The sequence below is a fragment of the Callorhinus ursinus genome, unplaced genomic scaffold, assembly GCF_003265705.2.
Source record: "Callorhinus ursinus isolate GAN/ISIS: 27379988/994484 unplaced genomic scaffold, GSC_fseal_2.0 scaffold27, whole genome shotgun sequence".
Taxonomy (NCBI): domain Eukaryota; kingdom Metazoa; phylum Chordata; class Mammalia; order Carnivora; family Otariidae; genus Callorhinus; species Callorhinus ursinus.
Genome location: NW_027397089.1, coordinates 20,509,455 through 20,529,908, shown reverse-complemented (window position 1 = coordinate 20,529,908; position 20,454 = coordinate 20,509,455). Strand labels below are relative to the sequence as shown.

At 37.5% G+C, this 20,454-nt stretch overlaps 2 protein-coding genes across 3 annotated transcripts in view; one reads left to right on the top strand and one right to left on the bottom strand.

The window, feature by feature from the left end:
* GPR19 (G protein-coupled receptor 19) overlaps positions 1-20,454 on the bottom strand; it is a 106,354-nt gene that overhangs the window by 21,685 nt on the left and 64,215 nt on the right. The window lies entirely within an intron of this gene.
* Positions 1-20,454, top strand: part of CREBL2 (cAMP responsive element binding protein like 2) — a 32,209-nt gene that overhangs the window by 7,249 nt on the left and 4,506 nt on the right. For both annotated transcript variants that reach the window (XM_025879667.2, XM_073877967.1), the window contains 2 exons: positions 17,621-17,818; positions 19,008-19,152. In XM_025879667.2, the coding sequence (XP_025735452.1) occupies positions 17,621-17,818; positions 19,008-19,152 (343 nt within the window). The remainder of the gene's footprint in view (positions 1-17,620; positions 17,819-19,007; positions 19,153-20,454) is intronic.

Here is a 20,454-nt window from a genome sequence, read left to right as displayed (position 1 = left end):
ATCTTCTTTCTCCTTCCGTTGACTAGAAAAACTGGCAGAAAGGTTAGCAGCAGGAAGATGTGATTAGACTTTCTTTCTGAAGATCTGGTAAATAAAAGGCCTAACCCACAGCTGTGAAGGAAGTTTTGGGAGCCTTAACACCAAATGAAAATGCAGCTACTTGTTTTTTCTTTAAAGTGGTAAAGAGCACTAGCTGGGAACATTCATATCTATCTTATTTTTCTTTAAGCAGTTGGAGATAACTTTTCACTTCACGTTTTTAAAAAGAGTGAAACGAGCCCTCCTGCTCTTTTTTGTTTTTAGCTGGAGGTGTTGCTACCTACCCCTTCGTGTAAATGCGATAATTCTGTTCGACTTAACAGCTTGAAACTTTTATGAGTTGCCTTAAGAATTAGAGCATTAGGATGTAAATAAGTGCAAAAAGGGTGGGAAAACAGTTAAGGGTTCTTAACTGGTTTTTCAGATTTTGTATCCCTTTTGAGGGAGGTTTTTTTTTTTCTTTTCAGTTTCTATAAGTTGGCAGTCATAGTAGTGATATCAACTTAAGTCAGTTTCACAGTGTTCCTAATTTTTCTTTGCATTTATTTATTCAATGATCAGTCTTTTAATAAATGCCTCCTAAATGCCTGGCTCTGGGCTGGATAGAGCTGAGGTTGCGGAAGTAGAAAACACAGCTTTTGGGCCTGAGGCGCTCATGTTACTTGGAGGAGATAGAACTTAAGTATGTGAGGCCACTAAAAAAACCAATATAACATATAAATTCAATGTGTTCACTATATGTTCCCGACATTGGGAGAAGAAAAATGACATATGGGAAGAGGGTGATTGTCCAGGAGAGCTTCAGAGGAAGAGAGCTAGAGCTTACCCTAACCAAAGAAAGCATAAACGTTTGCTGTTCCGGATGCTGGGGAGATGGAGAGAACATTTAGAGAAATGGCGAAGATAGGAGGGAATGCAGGGGATGGGGTGAGGTCCTAAGGAGGCCTGACTTGATATGATGCCCCTGTTGGGAGTAAGAAAGAGAAGATTGGCTCGGTGAGCAGGAGCCTGGATGAAGTGGGCTGGATGGTGGCCCCTATAAAGATATATCTGTGTCCTAATCCCTGGAACCTGTGAATATCACCTTATATGGTAAAAGTGAATATTACCTTATTCGGAAAAAAAAATGTGATTCAGTTAATGATTTTGAGAGGAAGAATTTATCCTAGATTATTTGGGTGGGCCCTAAATCCAATGACAAGTGTCCTCAGGAGAGTGAGGCCGAGGGAGATTTGGCAGACAGGCGTGGAGGCAGTGTGACCCAGAGGTAGAGATCGGATTGATAGGGCCACAAATCAAGGCATGCTGATAGCTGCTAGAGGCCGGAAGAGGTAAAGGATGGATTCTCCCCTGTGGTCTCAGAGGGAGTGCAACCCTGCCAAGCTTCTGGCCTCCAGAACAGAAAGGATACATTTCTGTTGTTTTAATCACCACCAAGTTTGTGGTAATTGTCCCAGCAGCCACAGCAAACTGATATACTGGATATGATGACCTAGTAAGCAGTGTGGAGTCAAAGATCCTCTCTTGCGCTGGAGAGTAACATGGCCAGAGGGCCATTAAAGTTTATTCTTTCTATAATGATCAGACACTACTTTTTTACAATGAAGGAAAATACAGCAAAGTTATTTTAATAAGCTGAAAAGAAAGCTTAACTTGGCAGCTCTTTGCAAGATGGATTAGCTAGGAAAGTGGGAGTGGAAAAGGAGAGATGGTAGGAAGACCCACTGAGAACCTATTGTAATAACCTGTGAGTGGGGCTCGGACTAATATGGGTAGTAGGAGTACAGAGGAAGAGCTAAATTAGAATTTTTTAAGGAATAGATTGGCGTGACTTCAGTTGGTGGGCATGGAGAGCCACAATGGTAGAGGGAAATTTCAAGGAAGCATAAAATGAAAAAGTTTGTTAGTTAACCTCTTCGCCACCACCCTCCATCAAGTGCCCAATGTCACAGTGAGCTGGAGTAGATGAATGACTTTGTAGCATTAATATAGCAGGGCATATAAAGCACCTGTCAGTTTTAGAGCCTTTTCAGGGCATGATATGATCAAGTCAACCAGTCCTACCATGAAATCTGGGGGAATAGTCATACTTGATGATAGTGAGTTAACTCATGACAAGTTGCTATGATGCAAATCAGGGGTCTTAGGTTCTGGATCTTGCTCTGATACTAAAATTCTCTGAACTAAAATTTTGTCATCTATAAAATAAAGAAATCACTATGCATCTGTGTGTGTGTGTTTATACATGCATCCCTCCACTCCTTTATACGCTGATATCATGCCCTTTATGACGTTATTGTTTATTTCACGTCTGCTGCGTTTCTTGAGTCTATATTCCTCACAGTTTAGGACCCCATCTTATATTAATATTCCTGGAGTTTCACAGAGTTTGGGGTGTGGTAGGTGTTTAATAAATGGTTATTGAATAAAGGAATTAATTTTCCCCTCTCTACCTGAAAAAGATGAGCATAATGCTGTTTCCCTCACCTGAAATGGTATGAAATAACATGAGATAACATGTAGAGTGCCTAACTCAAGACCTTGTCCATAGTGAGTCCATAGTATTTAGTCTGGACACTGGAGCCTTCCTCACTCCTCTTCCTATGAAAGTTAAAACTTGTTGGGGTGCCTGGATGGCTCAGTCAGTTAAACGTCTGCCTTTGGCTCAGGTCATGATCCCAGGGTCCTGAGATTGAGCCCCACGTCTGGCTCTCTGCTCAGCAGGGAGCCTGCTTCTCTCTCTCCCTCTGCCTGACACTCCCCCTGCTTGTGTTCTCTCTCTCTCTCTCTGTCAAATAAATAAGTAAAGTCTTAAAAAAAAAAAAAGAAAAGAAAAAGAAAAACTTGTTGACTGGGAAGCCTGTGCCATCCACACTCAGGCCTTTGCAGACTAGGTTCTTTTCTTTCTCTGTAATGGTTAAATTTAGAATTATCAGGAACTCCCTCTTGGCTAAATCCAGTAGTTGTATGTTAATTCTCAGCCTTTGTAAACTCATAGATTAGAACCCTTAGGCTTGACCCCTCCCCTCTATATTCTTTCTCCTCATAAGCTTGTGTCTTCATGCCATCTTGATACTTCCTTTTCTGCTAGTCTTTCTGCTTTTTAAGATTCATACATTCCTTAATAACACTATCTTTTTAAGATAACAGCTTTATTGAAAAATAATTCACAAAAAAATAATTCACATACCATAAATTCATCCTTTTAAAGCATACAATTCTGTGATTTTTAGTACAGTTGACTCTGAAACAACATGGGTTTGAACTGTGTGGGTCCACTTATATGTGGACTCTTGTCAGTAAATACAGCACAGTACTGTAAATGTATTTTCCTTATGATTTTCTTAACATTTTCTTTAGCTTACTTTATTATAAGAATATAGTATCTAATACATATACAAAATATGTATTAGTTGACTTTTTATGTTATCAGTAAGGCTTCCAGGTAACAGGAGGCTATTAGTAGTTAGGTTTTGGGTGAGTCAAAAGTTACACATGGATTTTTTTTGACTGCTTGGGGGGGTCAGTGCCCCTGGCCCTCTCATTGTTCAAGGGTCAACTATATATTTACAGAGTTGTGTAATGGTCACTACTATCTTTCCAGAACATTTTCATTACCTTAAAAAAAAACCTCTTATAAATAAACTGGTATAGCTATATAATGTAATATTATTAAGCAACAAAAAGAAATGAACTATTAAGTCACAAAAAGGGAGGAACTTATATGCATATTGCCAGGTGAAAGAAGCCAGTTTGAAAAGGCTACTTACCATGTGATTCCAACTATATGACATTCTGGAAACACAAAACCGTAGAGGTAGTAAAAAGGTCATGGTTGCCAAGATTTTGGGGGCGAGGGAGGGAGGAATAGGCGAAACATAGGATTTTTAGGGCCGTGAAAATATTCTGTATGATACTATAATGGCAGATACATGATACATGCATTTGTCAAACCCACATAGAACTGTACAACACAAAGAGTGAACCCTAATGTAGACTTTGGATTTATTAATAACATTGGTTCATCAATTGTAATGAATGTACTACACTAATGCAAGATGTTAATAATAGGGGACACTGGAAGGGTAGAGGAAAAGGGGATATATGGGAACTCTGTACTTTCTGCTTAATCTTTTGTAAACCTAAAACAGCTCTAAAAAGCAAAATATATTAATTTTAAAAAGAAAAAAAAACCCTTTAGCAGCCACTCCCCATTCTCTCCTTCAGCAATCAATAATCTACTTTTTATCTCTATAAATTTGCCTTTTCTGGAACATTTTATATGAATGAAATCATACAGTGTGTGGCCATTTGTGTTTGGTTTTGGCATAATGTTTCCACTGTTTATCTATGTTGAACCATGTATCAGTACTTCATTCCTTTTTATGTATGAATAATGTTCCATTGTATAAACACACCATATTTTGTTATCTACTCATCAGTTGACGGACATTTGGGTTGTTTCTACTTTTTAGCTATCATGAAATACAGTCCTATGAACATGCATTGTACAAGTTCTTATGTGGACATATGTTTTCATTTCTTCTTGGGATATACCTAGGAGTGGTTATATACCTAGAATTGCTGGTCGTATGGTAATTCTATGTTTAATATTTTTGGGAACATGCAGATGGTTTTCTAAAATGGCCACTATTTTATATCCCCACCAGCAATGTATGAGAGTTCCATTTCTCCACATCTCCACATGTTATTGGCTGTTTTTTATTATATAGCCATTCTAGTGGATATAAAGTGTTATTTCTTGGTTTTGAGCCACATTTCCAAAAATGACTAATGAAGCTGTTTTTTAATGTTTATTGGTCATTTATATATTTTCTTTGGAGAAATGTCAATTCATATACTTTGCCCACACTTTAATTGGATTATTTGCCTTTTCTGTTGAATTGTCAGAGTTCTTTATATATTCTGGATACAAGTCCCTTATCATATGTATGATTTACAAATATTTTCTCCCATTCTATGGGTTGACCTTGATGGTCTTTTAAGCACAAAATTTTCAAAGTCCAATTTATTTTTTCTTTTGTTGCTTATACTTATGGTGTCATATCTAAGAAACCATGGCCAAATCTAAGGTCACAAATTTATTCCCGTGTTTTCCTTTAAGAGTTTTATAGGTGTAGCTCTTACATTTAAGTCTTTGTTTTATTTTGAGTTAATTTTTGTATATGGTGTTTTGTAGGAGTCCAGCTTAATTCTTTTGCTTGCAGATAACCAGTTGTCCCAGCACCATTTATTGAAAAGACTATTCTTTTCCCATTTCTCTATTGTTGTGGCACCTTACTGAAAATCAGTTGACCATAAATGTAAGGGCTTATTTCTGGATTCTCAGTTCTTTTTCATTGATATGTATGTTTACCCCTGTGCCATTGCCACACTATCTTGATTATGGTAGCTTTCTAATAAATTTTGAAATCAGAAAGTGTAAGCCAGGGCGCCTGGGTGGCTCAGTTGGTTAAGCAACTACCTTCGGCTCAGGTCATGATCCTGGAGTCCCAGGATCGAGTCCCGCATCAGGCTCCCTGCTCAGCAGGGAGTCTGCTTCTCCCTCTGACTCTCCCCTCTCTCATGTGCTCTCTCTCTCTCTCATTCTGTCTCTCAAATAAATAAATAATTTCTTAAAAAAAAAAAAAAAGAAAGTGTAAGCCATCCAATTTTGTTGTTTTTCAGGATTGGCTGTTTTGGGTCCTTGTATTTCCATATGAATTTTTTTATTATCTTGTCAATTTCTGCAAAAAGGCAGCTGGGATTTTTTTTTTTTAAAGGATTCTCTACATCCAACATGGGGTGGGGCTCAAACTCAGGACCATGAGATCAAGAATCAGATGCTCTACCAACTGAGCCAGCCAGGAGCCCTAAACTGGGATTTTGATAGGGAGTGTGTTGAATTTGTAGATCAATTTGGGGAATATTGTCATCTTAACAATATTAAGTCTTTCAATCTATTAACATGGGATGTCTTTCTTTTTATTAGATCTTTAGTTTCTTATAATAGTATTTTGTGGTTTTCAGTTTACAGGTCTTACACTTCTTTTGTTAAATTTATTCCTAAGTCATTTTGTGAGGCCAATATTAGCCTTATACCAAAACCAAACAGATATCATAAGAAAACTACAGACCAATATGTTTATGAATGTAGATGCAAATACCTTCAATAAAATGCTATTCTAAATGGAATGTTTTTGTGCTATTCTCAATGAATGTTTTTATCATTTCATTTCAGATTGTTCATTGTGTATAGAAACAGAGCTAATTTTTGTTTATTGATCTTGCCTCTTGCAACCTTGCTCAACTCATTTACTACCACTAATAGTTTTTTGTGGATTCCTTAGAATTTTCTTTCTTTTTTTTTTTTAAGTAGGCTACATGCCCAACCATGGAGCCAACACAGGGCTTGAACTCCTGACCCTGAGATCAAAGACCCAAGCTGAGATAAGAGTTGGATGCTTACCCAACTGAGCCACGCAGGTGCCCCGAGAATTTTCTATATAGAAGATCATATTATCCCCAAATAGAAATAGTTTTACTTTTTCCCTTCCAATCTGAATGAATTCTCTTTTTCTTGCCTAGTTCCTGTGGCTACATCCTTCAATACAATGTTGAATGGAAGTGATGAGAGAAGACAAAATCTTTGTCTTTTTCCTGATCTTTGGGGGAAAAGCTTTCAATCTTTCACTTTTAAGTATGATTTTTTTTTAAGATTTTATTTATTTATTTGAGAGAGAGAATGAGAGAGAGAGAGAGAGAGCACATGAGCAGGGGAGGGTCAGAGGGAGAAGCAGACTCCCTGCTGAGCAGGGAGCCCAATGTGGGACTCGATCCTGGAACCCCAGGATCATGACCTGAGCCGAAGGCAGTTGCTTAACCAACTGAGCCACCCAGGCGCCCTTTAAGTGTGATGTTAACTGTAGGTTTCTTGGGGTGCCTTGGTGGCTCAGTCAGTTGGGCATCTGCCTTCAGCTCAGGTCATGATCCCAAGATCCTGGGATCAAGCCCCGTGTTGGGCTCCCTGCTTGGCGGGGAGTCTGCTTCCCCTGCTCCTGCTCCCCCTGCTTGTGTTCCCTCTCTCTCTGTGTCAAATAAATAAATAAAATCTTTTTTTAAAAAGTTTAAAAAATTACCAAAAAAACGTGGGTTTTTCATAGGTACCCTTTATCAGGTTGAGGGAGTTCCCTTTATTCATAGTTTATTGAGTGTTTTTTTTATCATATGAGGTGTTGGATTTTGTCAAGTGCTTTTTCAGAATCTCTTTAGAAAAAAAATATAACTTTGGCCCTTTTTTCCTATTGATATATTACAGTAATTGATTTTTGGTTGTGACACCTGCCTTTATCCCTGGGATAAGTCGTATATAGCCATGGTGTATAATCCTCTTTATATGTTGTTAGATTCAGTCTGCTAGCAAATACTGAGGATATTTGCATCTATATTGACAAAACATATTGATCTGTGATTTTCTTATGACATCTTTGTTTGCTTTTGGTATCAGGCTAATAATGGCCTCATAGAGTGAATTTAGAAATGTTCTTTTCTGTTTTTTGGAAGAGTTTATAAAGAATTAGTGTTAATTCTTTAAATGTTTGGTAGAATTCACCAGTGAAGTCACTTGGACCTGTGTCTTTTCTTTGTGGGAAATTTTTCAGTTACTAATTCAATCTATTTGTTACAGGTCTATTCAGATTTTCTGTTTCTTCTCAAGTCAGTTTTGCTACTTTGTGTCTTTCTAGGAATTTGTCCATTTCTTTTAGGTTATCTAGTTTTTGGCATATAATTTTTCATAGTATCCCATGTAACCATTTTTATTTCTGTAAAGTTGATAGGGATGATGTCTCTTTTGGTCTTGATTTTAGTATTTTGAATTGTTTTCTCTTGACCAGTTTAGCCAGAGTTTTGTTGATTTTGTTGATCTTTTTGAAGAACCAACTTTTGGTTTTACTGATTTTTCTCAATTGTTTTGCCATCCTCTATTTTATTTATGTGTGGTCTGATATTTATTATTTCCTTCTATCAGCTTGCTTTGGGTTTAATTTGCTCTTCTTTTTCTAGTTTCTTAAGGTGGAAAGTTAGGTTATTGATTTCAAATCTTCTTTTTTAGTTTAGGCATTTATGGCTCCGTCTGAGCACTATTTTAGCTGCATCTCATCAGGTTTTGGTATGTTGGGTTTTCCTTTTCATTCATCTCAAAGTAGTTTTCTCATTTCCCTTTGATCTCTTCTTTGACCCATTCATTATTTAGGAACATCTTTTGTTTTTATCTGCTGTATTTATTAAATAATGAGTGTACTAAGATAGAATTATACTTGTACTAAGATAGAATTATGTGACAGTCCCTGGTGCGTACTTTCTAAAAATAACATCTAGTTTTAGCTTGTGTCAGTGGAGAAAGTATTAAAAAAAGAAAAAACAACCAAGTAGTTAACAGAAAAGTAGGATCTTCACTCTTAACTTGCTTATAATAAATAGATTTGAACATTTTTAACATATAATGAAGACAAACTTGGTATTGCAAAAGCCCTACTGAAATCTAACATCTCTACTATCCTACCTTTGTGTAATAAATTCTCTGTGGAAAGTATGAAAAAATCAATGGCTAGTAAGTTTGTTCATGGTGAGGGCTAGGGAGACAAGCTTTCTGAGTGTTTCCCTTGGGGCTTTCTATTTCTGGCTCACAAATGTGTGTGTGTGGGAGTGGGGGGTGGAGAAGTAAAATGGGTAGTGGATAAAGATACTACTGTTTAAAGATAGCTATTTAAAATTTCATGTGGCTCTATGTGAATAGAAATAAAACTAGAATAGGAAAAGCTAAATTTTTTATTATTTTCATAGTTTTCTTTGGTGTTTGTGTTGGTGCATAAAAATCAGTACTTTTACTTAGCCACATTAATGTACTTCCTTCCAGAAGAAATAGGAGAGAGCAAGGGGACAATGTGGTAATCACTGAGTTTGTGAAAATTTTATGAAACATTGTAAGGATGCTTTTTGGCCCAGAGATATTTGGGAGGAATTTTTTTTTTAATTAAAAAAAATTTTTTTAAAGATTTTATTTATTTATTTGACAGAGAGACACACAGCAAGAGCAGGAACACAAGCAGGGGGAGTGGGAGAGGGAGAAGCAGGCTTCCCGCTGAGCAGGTAGACCGATGTGGGACTCGATCCCAGGACCCTGGGATCATGACCTGAGCCGAAGGCAGATGCTTAATGACTGAGCCACCCAGGCGCCCATTTGGGAGGAATTTGTGAGGTTGATTTCATTTTTCGTTTCTGGTTCCTTCATTGATTTCTCCTAACCCTCCCCTAATCACTACAGCTTATGAAATATATGAAGTTCAGTTGTTAAGGCAACTACTATACCAACCCACATTTGTATAATACGTTTTTCTTTTCTTTTTTAAAAAGATTTTATTTATATATTTTGAGCAAGAGAGCATGTGAGTGGGGGGAGGGGCAGAGGGAAAGAGAGAGAGAGCATGGAGCCCGACGTGGGGCTTGATCCCACAACCGTGAGATCATGACCTGAGTCGAGATCAAGAATTGGACACTTAACCAACTGAGCCACCCATGCGCCCCTGAATAATATCTTTTTCTTTACAAAATGCTCTTCCACTTAAGATTTCCAGTAATCCTGCAATTTACCTGATTCTCTTGAAAACTGGTACACTAAATCGATTTTAGCTGGCACCCAAAGCCAAAAATTCAGTCTACCATTGAGGAAAAATTAAACTAGAGAAGTGGTGGTTATGTGGTTTTGATGTAATTTTACAGGAGAGGACATAAAATACAGGAACCCTGGAATTATTTATTATGCCTTGCTAATTAAAAAAAAGAAAGGAATAAAATAATATTCCTACCATGAAAACTAAACAAAGGGTTATAACTGTTGTTGGATTTTTATGACTGTGTGAGGTTTGTTTAAAAAATCGTTCATACTCAATACAGACATTAGTACGATGTCGGACCTAGAGTTCAGAATCATGACTTTAAAGATACTAGCTGGGCTTGAAAAAAGCGTGGAAGTTATTAGAGAAACCCTTTCTGGAGAAATAAAAGAACTAAAATCTAACCAAGTCAAAATCAAAAAGGCTATTAATGAGGTGCAATCAAAAATGGGGACACTAACTGCTAGGATAAATGAGGCAGAAGAGAGAATCAGTGATATAGAAGACCAAATGATGGAAAATAAAGAGGCTGAGAAAAAGAGAGATAAACAACTACAGGATCATGAGGGCAGAATTCGAGAGATAAGCGATACAATAAGACAAAACAACATTAGAATAATTGGGATCCCAGAAGAAGAAGAAAGAGAGAGAGGGGCAGAAGGTATATTGCAGCAAATAATAGCAGAGAACTTCCCTAATGTGAGGAAGGAAACAGGCATCAAAATCCAGGAGGCACAGAGAACCCCTCTCAAAATCAATAAAAATAGGTCAAGACCCCGACATCTAATAGTAAAACTTATGAGTCTCAGAGACAAAGAGAAAATCCTGAAAGCAGCTCGGGAGAAGAGATATGTAACCTACAATGGTAGAAATATTAGATTGGCAACAGACCTATCCACAGAGACCTGGCAGGCCAGAAAGGACTGGCATGAGATCTTCAGAGCACTAAACGAGAAAAATATGCAGCCAAGAATACTATCTATATCCAGCGAGGCTCTCATTGAAAACTGAAGGAGAGATAAAAAGCTTCCAGGACAAACAAAAACTAAAGGAATTTGCAAACACGAAACCAGCCCTCCAAGAAATATTGAAAGGGGTCCTCTAAGCAAAGAGAGAGCCTAAAAGCAGCATAGATCAGAAAGGAACAGAGACAATATACAGTAACAGTCACCTAACAGGCAATACAATGGCACTAAATTCATACCTTTCAATAGTTACCCTGAATGTAAATGGGCTAAACGTCCCAATCAAAAGACACAGGCTATCAGATTGGATTAAAAAACAAGACCCATCAATACGCTAGACAGCGTATTGCTGTCTCTTGCTGACTGCAAGAGACTCATTTTAGACCCAAAGACACCCCCAGATTGAAAGTGAGGGGGTGGAAAACCATTTACCATGCTAATGGACACCAAAAGAACGCTGGGGTGGCAATCCTTATATCAGACAAATTAGATTTTAAAACAAAGACTGTAATAAGAGATGAGGAAGGACACTATATCTTACTTAAAGGGTCTATCCAACAAGAAGATCTAACAATTGTAACTATCTATGCCCCTAACATGGGAGCAGCCAATTGTATAAGCCCATTAATAACCAAAACAAAGAAACACATTGACAACAATACAATAATAGTGGGGGACTTTAACACCCCCTGACTGAAATGGACAGATCATCTAAGCAAAAGATCAACAAGGAAATAAAGACTTTAAATGACACACTGGACCAAATGGACTTCACAGACATATTCAGAACATTCCATCCCAAAGCAACGGAATACACATTCTTCTCTAGTGCCCATGGAACATTCTCCAGAATTGATCACATCCTAGGTCACAAATCAGGTCTCAACCGGTACCAAAAGATTGGGATTATTCCCTGCATATTTTCAGACCACAATGCTTTGAAACTAGAACTCAATCACAAGAGGAAAGTCGGAAAGAACTCAAATACATGGAGGCTAAAGAGCATCCTACTAAAGAATGAATGGGTCAATCAGGAAATTAAAGAAGAATTAAAAAAATTCATGGAAACCAATGAAAATGAAAACAAAACTGTTCAAAATCTTTGGGATACAGCAAAGGCAGTCCTGAGAGGAAAGTATATAGCAATACAAGCCTTTCTCAAGAAACAAGAAAGGTCTCAAATACACAAGCTAACCCTACACCTAAAGGAGCTGGAGAAAGAACAGCCAATAAAGCCTAAACCGAGCAGGAGAAGAGAAATAATAAAGATCAGAGCAGAAATCAATGAAATAGAAACCAAAAGAACAGTAGAACAGATCAACAAAACTAGGAGCTGGTTCTTTGAAAGAATTAACAAGATTGATAAACCCCTGGCCAGACTTATCAAAAAGAAAAGAGAAATGACCCAAATCAACAAAATCATGAATGAAAGAGGAGAGATCACAACCAACACCAAAGAAATACAAACAATTATAAGAACATATTATGAGCAACTCTATGCCAGCAAATTAGATAACCTAGAAGAAATGGGTGCATTCCTAGAGATGTATCAACTACCAAAATTGAACCAGGAAGAAATAGAAAACCTGAACAGACCTATAACCACTAAGGAAATTGAAGCAGTCATCAGAAATCTCCCAACAAACAAAAGCCCAGGGCCAGATGGCTTCCCAGGGGAATTCTATCAGACATTTAAAGAAGAATTAATACCTATTCTCCTGAAACTGTTCCAAAAAATAGAAATGGAAGGAAAACTTCCAAACTCATTTTATGAGGCCACCATTACCTTGATCCCAAAACCAGACAAAGACCCCGTCAAAAAGGAGAATTACAGACCAATATCCTTGATGAACATGGAGGCAAAAATTCTCACCAAAATACTAGCCAAGAGGATCCAACAGTACATTAAAAGGATTATTCACCATGACCAAGTGGGATTTATCCCTGGGCTGCAAGGCTGGTTCAACATCCACAAATCAATCAACGTGATACAATACATTAACAAAAGAAAGAAGAAGAATCATAGGATCCTCTCAATAGATGCAGAAAAAGCATTTGACAAAGTACAGCATCCTTTCTTGATCAAAACTCTTCAGAGTATAGGGATAGAGGGTACATACCTCAATATCATAAAAGCCATCTATGAAAAACCTACAGTGAATATCATTCTCAATGGGGAAAAGCTGAGAGCTTTTCCCCTAAGGTGAGGAACGCGTCAGGGATGTCCACTATCACCACTGCTATTCAACATAGTATTAGAAGTCCTAGCCACAGCAATCAGACAACAAAAAGAAATCAAAGGCATCCAAATCAGCAAAGAGGAAGTCAAACTCTCACTCTTCGCAGATGATATGATACTGTATGTGGAAAACCCAAAAGACTCCACCCCAAAACGGCTAGAACTCATACAGGAATTCAGTAAAGTAGCAGGATATAAAATCAGTGCACAGAAATCAGTGGCATTCCTATACACCAACAACAAGACAGAAAAGAGACAAATCAAGGAGTCAATCCCATTTACAATTGCACCCAAAACCATAAGATACCTAGGAATAAATTTAACCAAAGAGGCAAAGGATCTGTACTCAGAAAACTATAAAATACTCATGAAAGAAATTGAAGAAGACACAAAGAAATGGAAAAACATTCCATGCTCATGGATTGGAAGAACAAACATTGTGAAGATGTCAATGCTACCTAGAGCAATCTACACATTCAATGCAATCCCCATCAAAATACCATCCACTTTTTTCAAAGAAATGGAACAAATAATCCTAAAATTTGTATGTAACCAGAAGAGACCCCGAATAGCCAGAGGAATATTGAAAAAGAAAAGCAAAGCTGGCGGCATCACAATTCTGGACTTCCAGCTCTATTACAAAGCTGTCATCATCAAAACAGTATGGTACTGGCACAAAAACAGACACCTAGATCAATGGAACAGAATCGAGAGCCCAGAAATGGACCCTCAACTCTATGGTCAACTCATCTTTGACAAAGCAGGAAAGAATGTCCAATGGAAAAAAGACAGTCTCTTCAACAAATGGTGTTGGGAAAATTGGACAGCCACATGCAGAAGAATGAAACTGGACCATTTCCTTACACCACACACAAAAATAGACTCCAAATGGTTGAAAGACCTAAACATGAGACAGGAGTCCATCAAAATCCTAAAGGAGAACACAGGTAGCAACCTCTTCGACCTCAGCCGCAGCAACTTCTTCCTAGAAACACTGCCAAAGGCAAGGGAAGCAAGGGCAAAAATGAACTATTGGGATTTCATCAAGATAAAAAGCTTTTGCATAGCAAAAGAAACAGTCAACAAAACCAAAAGACACCCGACAGAATGGGAGAAAATATTTGCAAATGACATATCAGATAAAGGGCTAGTATCCAAAATCTATAAAGAACTTATCAAACTCAACACCCAAAGAACAAATAATCCAATCAAGAAATGGGCAGAAGACATGAACAGACATTTTTCCAAAGAAGACATCCGAATGGCCAACAGACACACGAAAAAGTGCTCAACATCGCTCGGCATCAGGGAAATCCAAATCAAAACCTCGATGAGATACCACCTCACACCAGTCAGAATGGCTAAAATTAACAAGTCAGGAAACGACAGATGTTGGCAGGGATGCGGAGAAAGGGGAACCCTCCTACACTGTTGGTGGGAATGCAAGCTGGTGCAACCCCTCTGGAAAACAGTATGGAGGTTCCTCAAACAGTTGAAAATAGAGCTACCATTCGATCCAGCAATTGCACTACTGGGTATTTATCCCAAAGATACAAATGTAGGAATCCGAAGGGGTATGTGCACCCCAATGTTTATAGCAGCAATGTCCACAATAGCCAAACTGTGGAAAGAGCCAAGATGTCCATCGACAGATGAATGGATAAAGAAGATGTGGGGTGTGTGTGTGTGTGTGTGTGTGTGTGTATGCAGTGGAATATTATGCAGCCATCAAAAGGAGTGAAATCTTGCCATTTGCTATGACGTGGATGGAACTGGAGGGTGTTATGCTGAGTGAAATAAGTCAATCAGAGAAAGACATATATCATATGACCTCACTGATATGAGGAATTCTTAATCTCAGAAACAAACTGAGTGTTGCTGGAGTGATGGGGGGTGGGAGGGATGGGGTGGCTGGGTGATAGACATTGGGTATGGTATGTGCTATGGTGAGTGCTGTGAATTGTGCAAGACTGTTGAATCACAGATCTGTACCTCTGAAACAAATAATGCAACATATGTTAAGAAAAAAGAAAAAGAAGAAGATAGCAGGAGGGGAAGAATGAAGGGGAGTAACTCGGAGAGGGAGATGAACCATGAGAGACTATGGACTCTGAGAAACAAACTGAGGGTTCTAGAGGGGAGGTGGTATGGGGGGATGGGTTAGCCTGGTGATGGGTATTAAAGAGGGCATGTTCTGCATGGAGCACTGGGTGTTACGCACAAACAATGAATCATGGAACACTACATCAGGAACTAATGATGTAATGTATGGTGATTAACATAACAATGAAAAAAGATTATAAATTCAAAAAAAAATCGGTCAAGTCTCTGAAGTACACTGTGTCCTCTTGCTGGTTTCTCAAAGGCAGCCTCTCCTGAATTAATTACAAACAGCAATATATGAGGTCTTAGGTTATAGTATGGTGTGATTGCTGATTCACTTCACGACATAGAGAACAGATGTGATTACCATTTATTTTACTATAGACCTGAATTTATGCTGTAAATATATTGCTTTTTAAAAACTGTAGCAATAGCAAATATACTTTATTTCAATGATTTCAAAATATTTCATTAAAGTGGTTTTCTGAGGTGAATGTTCTTATATTGGAATAAAAACATGATGATGCATCGTATAAAAAGCTTTAAAAGACCTGTTTTTGGTTTTGTTTTTAAGAAAGAGTGCTGGGGGCGTGGGGGGTGGGGTGGGTGGGGCGCGGGTTTGGGGGTGAGGGGCAAAGGGAGAGGGGGAGAAGCAGACTCCCTGCTGAGCGCAGAGCCCCATGCAGGGCTCAATCCCACAACCCTGAGATCATGACCTGAGCTGAAATCAAGAGTTGAACACTTAACTGACTGAGCCCCCAGGTGCCCCTAAAAGACCTGTTTTTGAAAAGTTGAAACTAATTTGGGAGTAGTACTGAAGCAGCTAGCTTTAAAATAGTGCTGGAAAGGAAAGTTTTTACCCAGAGCCTTGGAGTATTCACTCTTATTTCAGAGCCACCCTATAAAATGCACGATGCAGTGGTTGACCATCATGTTATCACCCAGGGTCTGGTAAATGTGGATGATTCATATTTACAGTTTGGTTTTCCACCTAACCATTATACTTAGTAATGATCTGATCTTTATAGGGTACTGGGCATTGTTGGTGTGTGATATTAATAGTGGTTTTCAGACAAACAAATGAGAGTTTTTATATCCACATGAATATTGAGTTTGAATTTCATTACCTGCTAACGTTGCTACTTTATTCCAGTGATTTGTCAGTGTTTGAGTTTTGCATCTTCTCTTTAACAATTGCCTTTAAAGCCTCAGCAATATTCCTTTCAGAATACTGGAGTCGTGACATTTTTATTCCCTGAGGGTAATTTTCAGAAAGAACTAGACATCATTCAGAACCTCGTCAGATAAAGTAGATAATCTGAGGCAGACTGTGTTGTAGCTTGTAAGAAACTAGCTCTAAAAGCACTTTCCCAAAAAACTTGTTCATTGGAATAAATGTAACCCCTTTCAAGGTAATTGCTTTCAAGAAAATTTATTTGATGTACAAGTTCAGGTTGATGTATTTAAAACTTCATCACATTTAGCTCATAGTTACATGTTGTATAAGAACTTGGGGAGGTTCCAAAGCTAAACAATGAAGAAGATTAAATTACTTTGTCAGTCACCAAAAAATTGTGCCATTGCAGGTAAATGAATAACAGACATTGAAAAGATGTCGTATGACCAGTGGGAGGAGGTAGAAATCTCCTGAGACAGTCTAGGGTTATAATTATAGGCTTGTAAAGGCAGGAGAGAATGATCCTGAAGATGTCAGGGACACTTCCTGTGTGTTCCTTTGGACTCAACAAATTTGAAGAGGGACTTCATAGCCAAACTGCTTAGGATACATATTTATAAGTATATATATAATATAGGGTGCTTGGGAGGCTCAGTCGGTTAAGCGTCTGCCTTCGGCTCAGGTCATGATCTCAGTGTCCTGGAATCAAGTCCCACATCGGGCTTTTTGCTCAGTGGGGAGTCTGCTTCTCCCTCTTACTCTCCCTCTCCCTCAAATAAATAGATAAATAAAAATAAAAAATCTTACAAATATATATATAGTATATATATTTGGATATACATACATACAATTTTTATACAGATTTTATGTTTCTTTCTAATTGTAAACATTTAAAAATCATAAAAAGTACAGATGAGAAAAAAGCTATTTATAATGACAACCTGTCAGAGAAATCCTTATTGATGTTTTAACAAATATCCTTTCTTCTGGGTGTTATTTTATAATGTTGAAATCGCACTGAACTTAGAATTTTAAATATTGATTTTTTTTTTTTACTTACTATTTTCTCAAGTCAATAAAAATTCCTTGTGAACAAAAACATTTATTGGCAGTCTTTTAGATTTTAGTATCCAGCTACATATGGTTCATAAAGTTTACTGTTAAACTACTTAAAGTTTATTATTGAAGAAATAATGAAAACTGACAGTATTTCTTCTCTCACACTCATGGTATCAAAAGTATCAGGAAAAAAAATCAGGAGGCAAAGACTCATAAGGCATTTCATGGGGTTATGCTTTCTTAGTTTCATAGGTTTCACTTATTTATTATTTGTAAATGTTTTCCTTACTAATATGCCGCCATAGTCACTTTCCTAGAAACAGAACTGAGAGAAAAAAAAAGTTTCTTTTCTCTCTTGCTGCAGGTGGTTGGAGGCAAAGTAAAGAAACCTGGCAAACGTGGTCGGAAGCCAGCCAAAATTGACTTGAAGGCAAAACTTGAGAGGAGCCGGCAGAGTGCAAGAGAATGCCGAGCTAGGAAAAAACTAAGATATCAGTATTTGGAAGAGTTGGTATCCAGTCGGGAAAGAGCCATATGTGCCCTCAGAGAGGAACTGGAAATGGTAAGAAAGTCTACCAATAAACACATGAAAAAATCAACCTAAGCTTAGCAGTCAAAGAAATCTACATTAAAATATGAAGATACCGATTTTCATGTATCCATTTGACAAATACGGGAAAGAATATTAATCTCTTAGCCAGGATGTAGGCACAGTGCTGGTGGAAGCAGAATGTACATGACTATTTTACTGAGGGACTGTTTATCAAAGAAAAAAATGGAAAATAACCCAAATGTACAACAATAGGAGATTGGTTAAGTAAATTATACTATATTCATATATTGGACGACTTTGCAGCCAGTAAAAATCACAATGCAAATATATATTTACTGGTGTAGAAAGACAGTACAAGACATTATATTGCTAAGTGGAGAAAGCAATAAAGCAATATGTAACAATATGTATAGTATATCATTTGTATTTAAACATACCTATTTATTCAGCATGTTTCATTCATTCATTAAGACCTTGGGTGGTGGCTGTAGAAATGTAAAAGAGAATAGAAATCTCATTACTATGACCTCAAGGGAGGAGGTGACAGGTTGGAGAAGAGAGAGAATGCTACCATGATTATTACAAAACTGGGACAGGCTACTACCTCAGCATTTTAAAAGGCAAGAAATAAGGTTGGGGCCTGAAGAGAGTCCAGATATATACAATTCAGATTTATATATATATATATATATTTTTTACTTAAGCTGTAAATTATTTCTCACATTCTATAGCATAAGCCATTTGAGGGCATAACCTTTGAACTAATCTTTGTATACCCCCAAAGTCCATAGTACACATTCTGGTAGAAAGTAGATGTTCAGTGAATGTTTATGAAAGAGAACGGAAGTTACAGAATTATTATTTTAGGAGTAGAAATGATAATGTGCCAGCAAAAAGAGGATTCTAATTAGTGGCACACTGTGGGGAGATGTTCTTTTCACCAGAGGGTCCTTCTGAGTCTGAAGTATTATCTCCAGTATTAGCACAAGAAGATCCTTCAGCCATTGCCTACCTTCTTCTGAAAGATGGCAAGCCTCATACACATGCTACGTGGTAAATAGGAAATGCAGTGGAGGGTAGGATTCCCAGCAGCCAATCGGACCTCTAGTTATGGGAGTTATTATGTCTAGGATTTCTACCACTGGTTCCTGAACTCTGACTAGTAAAATTTTACTTAAAAATATTTTACATATTTCAGTACAAGCAGTGGTGCATGGCAATGGACCAAGGAAAAATCCCTTCTGAAATCAAGGCCCTACTCACTGGAGAAGAGCAGAGCAAATCTCAGCAGAACTCAAGCAGGCACACAAAAGCTGGGAAGACAGATGCTAACAGCAATTCCTGTGAGTACAATGAGTGGGAGAGTTTATATTTAGAGGAGCGTCTTAAGGTAGGGTTTCCATGGTATGTCATTAAATAAAATGTTGATTTTATTTGTAATACACTAATAAGCAAGTGAAATAGTGTTACACTCTAAATATTGAAATGAATTTTACATGGGATCTATGAAGAATAATTGATAAATGTATGGAAATTTTTTTAAAGTAGACTTAGCCCAAAAATCATTCTAGTTATTGTTAGTAATATGCCTTTTATTTGTATTTTGATTCACAGCTTACAAAACACTTTCACTTATATTTATCTTAAGTATTTCCTCCAATGATTGTGTTAAGGAATTACACCTTTTATTTTATAGATGAAGAAATAGCAGAGGAGTTGGATAAGGTGCCCAAGGTCACCCAGCTCTTATGGGAAAACCTGTCTTCACCTAGTCCAGGCTCTATCTAGTGTAGTAGCCCATCCCTGCAGGATTTTTTTTTTATTATGGTGAAATTCACATAACAAAAAACCATTTAAAAGTAATAATTCAGAGGCATTTAGTACATTCACAGTGTTGTACAACCACCACTTCTATGAAGTGACAAAACATTTTATCACCCCCAATGAATTTAATGAATTCATTAAACAGTTACTTGCCCTTATTCCCTCCCTCCCACCCTTGGCAACTGTGAATTTGCTTTCTGTCTCTGTGGATTTACCTAATACCCATACGAAATCTGGGTATTTCATATAAATGGAAACGTACAGCATGTGACTTTCTGTGTCTGGCTTCTTTCACCTAGCATAATGTTTTCAAGGTTCATCCACATTGTAGCATATACGTCTTTCCATTTTATGGCTGTATAATATTCCATTGTGTATGTATACCACAATTGGTTTATCCATTCATCTATTGACATTTGTTTCTCCCTTTTAGCCATTGTGAACAGTATGCTTTGAAACATGAGCATACAAGTGTGTGTTTGAGTACTTGTTTTCAATTCTTTGGGGTATACACCTAGAAGTAGAAATGCTGGGTCATTTGGTAATTCCATATTTAACTTTTAGAGGAACCACTAACTGTTTTTCACAGTGGCTGAAATCTTCTACATTCCCACCAGTAACATATGAAGCTTTCCATTTCTCTATATCTTGCCAATGCTTTTTATTTTCCATTTTTAAAAACTGTAGCCTTCCTAAGATGTGAAGTAGTATCTGATTGTGTTGTTTTTTGTTTTTTTTTTTTAAAGATTTTATTTATTTATTTGACAGAGAGAGACACAGCAAGAGAGGGAACACAAGCAGGGGGAGTGGGAGAGGGAGAA